We start from the raw sequence: 8,672 nt of genomic DNA, 5'->3' as shown, positions 1-8,672 counted from the left end.
CATGTAACAATTTAGGCAAAATTGAAGAGAGTGCATTTCATGGTATTCGGCAGCTATATCCTTTTTTTTTTTTAAACCTTCTAATGTAGCCAAATAAACACAGAAATAAATATACACTATATAGGAGGCTAGTATTTAAGATAAAATAAGATCATTAAGAATATCTGTTATCAATATAGCCCATTATAAGATGCTAAAATTGGGCCATAATATATTACTATTATAAAAATATACATCCATCTCGTTACTCTTGTGTAGTAAGAAAAGCTAAGTCCCAGGTTATAGAGTCATAACCTCAGATGATCTCTCAAACAGTCATTCTGCTTTCAGATATGACTCTGCCTGAGCCAGCAAGGTACATTGTTCTTATTGACCCAGATCATTAATAACCACTGGGGGCCTCCTTTGACCCAGAGATTTTACTAGACATTCCCACGTGAATGACTGAAACATTAATAGCCCCAGGTGGTTTTGTTTTTGTTTTTGTTTTTTACATTCTCCTGTATCCTAGTCTGTGGTCATCGACATCCTCACTGACTAGCTTGGCATGTGACTTGCCATCAACATTGGGCATTAACAAATGAAGCACACGGAATGTCACAACAGTGCTTGTATATTTCTGCTCCTCTCTTGAACCCTTCTTCCTCCTTGAGAAGAAGTCTGTGTGAGTCTGTTGGGGATCCTGTGATGCAGAACTGAATCATCCCAGCATAGAAACCCCTAAACTAGACAGTCCCCAATAAACCCATGGGCTACTTACAGACAAATAAGCAAGCCAATAAGCAGTCCTGATCCAGACCTGTAGGCTGTCAAAAATGACAAGTTACTATTTTAAGTCTCTATGGGCCATTTTTGGGGGGGGGGTGGAGAGTAACGGGGACATGAGGTGGCTATGCAGTCTTAGCTAACTGTTTTAATTAATTTATTTAATTTCTTAACGATAAGAATTACATAATCTCCACTAGCAGAATATTCTAATACTTGAATTTCTGTGTTGTTAAAGAGTTCTCTCTTATCAAAACCTTGATCTTTCCTCTCCCTCCTCCACCGCTGCCGCCTCCTTCTTCTGCCGCTCCTGGTGCTGCTTGTGTGCTCGTTCGGTGCGGACCTGGTACCTCTTTTGTGAAGCGGCAGCTGAGGAGACTCCGGCGCTCGCCATGGCCGACGAAAAGCCCAAGGAAGGAGTCAAGACTGAGAACAACGATCATATTAATTTGAAGGTGGCGGGGCAGGATGGTTCTGTGGTGCAGTTTAAGATTAAGAGGCATACACCACTTAGTAAACTAATGAAAGCCTATTGTGAACGACAGGGTTTGTCAATGAGGCAGATCAGATTCCGATTTGATGGGCAGCCAATCAATGAAACAGACACACCTGCACAGTTGGAAATGGAGGATGAAGATACAATTGATGTGTTCCAGCAGCAGACAGGAGGTGTCTACTAAAAGGGAGCCTGCTACTTTACTCCGGAACCCTCTTCCTCCAGACCAAGAAGACATTCTCACTTAGCCGCAATTTGGTTCCACCACATCCTGACTACTACAGTATAGTTTTCTCTATTCTTTCATTTTCCCCTTCCCCATTCCTTTATTGTACATAAAGTAACTGTGTATGTGCACAAGCATATTGCATTTTTTTTAACTAAATGGCCAATGGTATGTTTTGATCGACATCAAATGGAGATGGGTTGGGGGAAAATACTGCTTCTGTGAAAATACCCCCTCTCTCCATTAGTGGCATGCTCAGTCAGCTCTTATCTTTATATTCCAGTAAGTTATTTTGCTCTCACTGTTTAACAAAAAAAAAGAACAACATAAAAATCCTTGCATACCTTGTTCGATTGGAGAATTTTAATGTTTTTCATTTATCATTGTAAAACCAAGGACAATTTTATAACTTTTTTGTACGTAGCTGTTACATGTAGGGCAATCTGTCTTTAAGTAGGGATAAATTACTCTAAAAGAAATGAATCCTAGATAGTTTTCCCTTCAAGTCAAGCGTCTTGTTGCTTAAATAAACTTCTTGTTTAAAATGAAAAAAAAAAAGAAAAAAAAAAAAACCTTGATCTTTGAGTGTCTTCTTTTATCCTCAATGAAGATAGGGATCAGCATTTGCCTTACAGAAGTGCTTCAACAGCCAAGGGCACGATTTAGAAATGTCAGTAAGGGTGCTTGGGACCCCTCACTGGAACAGATGATTGTAGCTATTTAGCCTTCCTTTATATTTTACTTTGCTTTAAATTCCTTTAGAAGCTCTTTTTTTTTTGGTACCTGCCTACTGAAATTCACTTCCTTTTTCTCCATCAGTCTTTATTAAAACAAACAAAAAAATTTTTTTTTAAGATTTTTACTTATTCATGAGAGACAGAGAGGGAGGCAGAGGGAGAAGCAGACTCCCCACTGAGCAGGGAGCCCAATATGGGACTGGATTCCATGGCGCTGGGATCATGACCTGAGCCAAAGGCAAATGCTTAACTCACTGAGCCACCCAGGCCCCCTAAAACATTTTTTTTTTTAATCCTAACAAGGAGCTTACTGGTTTACAAGTAACTTTGTGGTTTGCTTATCTTGTTCAAAACATTATAATCTATTTGTTGCAAATAAAGACTCAGAAAATTTACTCATCAAATGCACACAGCTTAGTGACTCCTATTTCAGATGTAGGCTGAGGACTCAAAAATATAAAAAAGTTCAACAGGACAGAAGGAACAAAACTTTAAAAAAAATGTATTTGATTTTTCCTTTAGGCCAATGGGAAAAGTTTATAAATTTTACATACCAAAGAGGGAAATTAAAACTTATTGTTGTTTTCCTTGGTTGGTGGGTATAATTTAAATCATCATCCAGAAAATACCATGTCAGTTTACACTATTACTAGTGGTACATGAATGTCTTCCTCCCTACCTCTAAAAACCAAAAATGCTCAAGTGTTGAAAAGTTACATGTATTGATTTGTAATACTTATTAGCTGCTTGTAAATTTTATACTCCTTGATGCACAAGTCCTTATACCAAGGAAATAGTTATGAATGCCCCATAAACTTAGCTACAATACAGTCTGATGTAAAACTGTTGAGTTCACAATAAATTTGAAATAATCTATATTTCTAATAAATGAGCATCAGTTAAGTAAGCTACGTTAAATTATGATATACTTGCATAGTAAAATATTATATGGTCTTATTTAGTAAGAATATTTTCTGCTAGGGGCGTCTGGATGGCTCAGTGGGTTAAAGCTCCTGCCTTCCGCTCAGGTCATGATCTCAGGGTCCTGGGATCGAGCCTCGCATCGGGCTTCTGCTCAGCGGAGAGCCTGCTTCCTCCTCTCTCTCTGCCTGCCTCTCTGCCTACTTGTGATCTCTGTCTGTCAAATAAATAAATAAAATCTTTTAAAAAATTAAAAAATAATAAATAAATAAAAAGAATATTTTCTGCTAAGGAAATACACAGTAAAAATAACTCAGGTTGAAATATGTAAAGTAGTATCTCATTTTAGTAATATATATGATGACAGTCTAAAAAATTATATATTAAATTCTGTGTAGAAGTGAGAATTTGAATAGGGTTTTTTTTGCTTGTCTATATTGACTAATTATTTGCAATAAATATAAGCTATTTTAAAATTTTCTTATTAAATTGTTAATTTTTAATTATTTATTTTTATTATTTTTCTCATGTTACATCATAGTTATAATATAATATAATTCTAATATAATATAAATATTATTTATCATTCATATATTATAAAATTCATTATTAATTATTAATTTTTAAAATTTTTCATTAGAAAAACAAGTTACTTGCCATGTGAAAAATGGGCAAAGACTTAATCCAACAGCATTTCATGAGAAAGGTTCTAAAAACTGTTTTCATTAATCTATAAATACCTATTGACTGTCTTCTATATTCCACATACCAGAGGGATGTAGCAGAGAACAGTTTCTTTCCTCATGGTGCACACATTTTATGAAGGAGACAGAGAATACTTACATAAAATAATTATATATCAGGTGATGATAGTCCCATGAGAAAATAACAAAGCCTTTCAGAGGGCAAGAGAGTCAAGGGGGAACCCTGCTTCCTTGGGGACAACTTAGGAGGTGACATGTGGATGGAATGAAGTGAGAAGGAAGCCACATGAATATCTGAGAGGTAAGCTTTATGGACTGAGAGAAGAGCAAGTGCAAAGGCCCTAAGACAAGCGCTCTTCATTAGAAATTGTCAATACGGCAGTCAGATTTTTTTTTTTTAAAGGATAGTTTAGATTTTAGTCATAGAATGGTAAGGAATTCATATTGCCTATAATTTTTCCTGGCCAGCTTTCTTTTAGGATACTGTGCTAAATTCTGTTCTTGATACCACATTTTAATGAGAAGCACTGAAGAACTGGAGTTCAGAAGAAAGTGTTCAGGATAATCAGGGGCTCTGGAAATGGTGTCACTTGAAGAACAACAGGAAATCTGGTTGTTTAATTGAACGAAAAGAAGACCGGATACAGACAGGAGAGGGCTTGACTATTTTTAGTCATGATGAACTTATTCTCTTTGGCTTTAGAGAACAAAATTGAATGAAAATGACAAGGAGACCTCAGCCAAGTATAAGAAAGCAGGTCCTAATTATTATGGATCTTCTGCAAATGAATATTAGCATAGAGAGTTCTAGTCCCAGAATGAGTCAGGGGTTGAGCATCACTTCTGATGAGATTCAGCAAAGTTGGTCCCTTTTTATGAATATGACCTATTGATCCAGGTGTTCACTCTACATTGCAGAGGACAGAGGAGTCAGCCTGGGTGATGAAGGATTACCAGAATATGGCATCACCCCTCATTGGTACCAGTTTGGTGGGTGTGCAATTAGAGGATCTTTTACTCGATTCATGGGACAGACTACTGAAATACCACAGGACACTCCAGAGAAAAACCTGAATCTATGGACTCCTAGAACCTTGGGCTGGAACAAGCCTGAGACAGTCTGTAGGGAAAGGCCACTCATGGATGAGGGTGGAAGAGGGAGGTGTCAACTGTCCTCTCAGCACGTGCAGAGAGGGAGGCATCTGGCTTCTAATTCAGTAGCAGATTGGGTTATTTAACAAATGCTTAAGTGAGCAAATGATGGTTCTATTTTGATAGGTGTTAATCAAAGCTATTGTCACAGAGGCAGAGTATTTTGCTACAATCTGTTCTTTGATAAATGTGCAAAATACATCATGGGAACCTTTCTTCTAGTAATAACATTGCCTAGAGTATGAGATGTGAATAAAAGGTATTAAAAGAATGATTTTTTAAAATACTTTAACAACAACATTACACCTATGTGTTGCAATAGTAACTGTTACTTTACTATTATTTTCCAAGAAATGTGGAGAGCTTATATCCCAAGACACAAGACTCTCCATTTGGTTCTTGACAAATTATAGTCCATCACTATATGCCTATTACTGCACACAAGGCCTGAGATAAAGTAGGTCCTCAATAGCGGATTGTTGCATGAAAAAGTGATTGAGAAAATCACTGTACTTAACAGACCATGCATGATTCTGGCAACACTGGGGTTGCTCAGATGATTTTAGACTTTTGCTTTAGAATTTGACTTCCATATTTTCATTTTAACTTTCTTTACTTTTATGAATTTTTATCCCCAAATGTTCTTTTTGCAAACAGTCAAATAGATGGTCAAGTCGGTAATGGTGCTTTAAAATTTAAAAAGGAGTGAATGTAAAATAATAGAATGTGATTTCTTAGTGCCTCTTAGAATGGTAGAGGGGTGTCTATCCTCAAAACATGCCATACCAGAGCTTTAACTCATCCACACTCCCACTGCTCTGGTGCCAGTTGTCTTCATCCCCTGCCTAAAAAATTTCAATTTCCCCATGAAATATCTTCCTTCTAGTCTCTTCTTCTTCCATTCCATAGGTTTACAGCTTACAAGCAAAACTTCATGTTCTGGCTCTGACATTCACTGGTTTTGTAACCTAAAACAATTACTTAACCTTTCTAAGTTTTAGTTTTGTACATTGTAACATGAAGATATTATTAGAAGCACCAGCTTAAAGTCATTTCATGAGGATTAGTTGAAGGGATACCAGATATGCTCAAAGGTTGACCATTAGAATTATGTCATTTGCATGCTTCTTACATTTTTGGAGCAGCTTCCTTACCAATGGTAAAAACGCAAACTTTTTGATATGCACTTCAACACTTCTCATGACTTGAACTTTGGTTCTAATCCCATCTGGACCCATTCCTCCATCTTCCTACCATTTCCCCACTCCTCACCTCACAAGTACTAACATGGCAAATAACTTTTACCCCTGTTATTTCACAAGTTGCCCTGGTGCTTGCTGACTTTCCATATCTTTCTTCTGAATGTCCTCCTCCTAGAATGCCCTTATCCCATTTCTTTCTATGATGAGCATCTGCTTATTCATCCAATATCAACCCAAATGATATCCCCATTTTATGCTAATTCCTTATTTACATGTTGGTTATCTCTCAGACCGATGCAGCTCAGGCAGTCATGGATCTTGTTTCTCTTGGTATTCCCAGTGCTTAGTTCACTCCCTGGAAATAATAGACTTGTCAAATAAATTTAAGGATTATTCCAAAAGAATGGACAGAACTCATTTCTGCAGTGGCACATTGCAGATCGTAGAGTCTGTTTAGTCCTCCAGGGCTAACTGACTTTTTAAAGGGGGCAATGCTGGGCGCCTGGGTGGCTCAGTTGGTTGAGCAACTGCCTTCAGCTCAGGTCATGATCCCAGACTTCTAGGAAGAGTCCCGCATCGGGCTCCCAGCTCCTTGGGGAGTCTGCTTCTCCCTCTGACCTTCTCCTCTCTCATGCTCTCTCTCACTCATTCTTTCTCAAATAAGTAAATAAAATCTTTTAAAAAAATAAAAATAAATAAATAAAGGGGGCAATGCTGATGAAGATGATTTGTTTTAAGCTAGCACACATCACTGGTTAGTAACATCTAAGATTCAGACTTTCGAGTTCAATCTAGTTAGGAAATTAGACCACCTCCATGCCTACTGAGTTCCAGAAGTGGGCGAGAAGATAGAATAATCAATAAATGAGTGTGCTCTTGCTCTCTCATGGAGCCTATCACAGTAGACAGTATCCTTGCATCCACAGGAGCACTGTGAGAGTTGGGACAGCCTCACAGACTTGGCAGGATTTGCACGCTCACCCAACTGGATTGAAAAATGACAATATTCCCTCTGGAATGATAAAACTGGGGGGGGAGGGCATCAAAATTGTAAGATGAACATGAAAACAGCAGTGTCTTTCAGACTGAGGGCTGATGAGAATAGCTGATAGACTTGTTACCAGTGCCAGGGCTGAGCAAGCTTATTTTCTTGGCATCGTGACCAAGGATGCTGACTAGAGTAATGAGAAATGTTCATCAGACCCTCACTGTGCTCCTTCTGCTATAGGATATTTCTGTTCCAAAACAGATCTTGAGGTTTCTCCTGTCACTACCCACCAACACATTAGGGGAAGCTCTAAATTACTATGATCTTGGAAATCATCATTGCAGTGACTCAGTCAAGAATTTGGGTTTCATCCTATGTACCGGTGCTGCTGTATTGGTTGTGTTGAGAAGGATACAGAGGCTTCTAGACTCACTGGAAAAGTGAATCATTATCATTCATGAAAGAAAAATATATACATACCAGTATTTACAATTTACATGTATTTATAATTCTCAGATGAAGTAATTTAAACAAATAAACTGGCAGAAAATTATTGAATTGAAGAAATGACTGCCATTTTTTAAAAGACTTTATTTATTAGAGAGAAAGAGATAGCGAGAGAGAGCACAAGCAGGGAAGAGAGGGAGAAGCAGGTTTCTTGTGAGAAGGAAGCCCAAGGCAGGGCTCGATCCCGAGATCCTGAGATCATGACCTGAGCCAAAAGCAGACACTTAACCAACTGAGCCACCCAGGTGTCCCTTAATTTGCCATTTTTAATTATAACAGCAAACAAGTTTGATATTTCTAGTAGCAGTGTGTTTGACAGTAGATACAGGAGAAAGGACTAGACCAGGTATCTTTATAAAGAAGAGAAGAAACAGAATTAATACTTTTATAACTTCATGTCTCCAAAATTGTCCTAGGTATATAAAGTAACTCTCCCTATTCTCCATTTAACCATCGGGGAAGGGAGAACAAGGGACTTGAAGTTATAAGTGGAGTTTTGTTAGGGTCTATTTGACGATAAATGGCCATGCCCCTTCCACAATGCCATGTTGGACCACTACACACATACACACACATAAGCGCGTGCACACACACACACACACACATGCACACGCACACACACACACACACACACACACACACCTGTATATGAATGCACTGGCATATATTTAAGTCTATACGATGCAAACTTCACATATCAAGAATATGATTTTGAAAAATTAAGAAGTAAATAGCAAAGTTCTCACAGACAATGGTTAAACACTCTGAAAATTCTTTTCCTTATTGTCAGGTCCCTTGGATTTTAATTCATATCCTATTGACTCTTAATTTACATTCCATCCTAACAACTTGTTCCTCTGACCTTTCCTAAGTATAGAAAACTAGCTATAGTTTATACACACAGAGAAAATTAGAGCTGGTAATCAGCAACAAAGGCGGAAGAGAAGCATGCTACCTTACTGTCAATTATGATA

At 37.8% G+C, this 8,672-nt stretch overlaps 1 protein-coding gene across 1 annotated transcript; it reads left to right on the top strand.

The window, feature by feature from the left end:
- Positions 1-1,037: 1,037 nt before the first annotated feature.
- Positions 1,038-1,468, top strand: LOC116865727 (small ubiquitin-related modifier 2). Its single transcript, XM_032854132.1, has one exon. The coding sequence runs from the start codon at positions 1,158-1,160 to the stop codon at positions 1,443-1,445; it is 288 nt and encodes a 95-aa protein (XP_032710023.1). The 5' UTR covers positions 1,038-1,157; the 3' UTR covers positions 1,446-1,468.
- Positions 1,469-8,672: the final 7,204 nt, after the last annotated feature.

The sequence above is a fragment of the Lontra canadensis genome, unplaced genomic scaffold (assembly GCF_010015895.1).
Source record: "Lontra canadensis isolate GAN:19392208 unplaced genomic scaffold, GSC_riverotter_1.0 scaffold1, whole genome shotgun sequence".
In the NCBI taxonomy this organism is placed as follows: Eukaryota; Metazoa; Chordata; class Mammalia; order Carnivora; family Mustelidae; genus Lontra; species Lontra canadensis.
Note: the sequence above shows the minus strand (reverse complement) of the source record. Positions and strands in the feature narration are given on the sequence as shown.

What these genes read in the sequence shown, in the direction of transcription:
- LOC116865727 (XM_032854132.1), top strand. Translation starts at nt 1,158, where the DNA reads ATGGCCGACGAAAAGCCCAAGGAAGGAGTCAAGACTGAGAACAACGAT.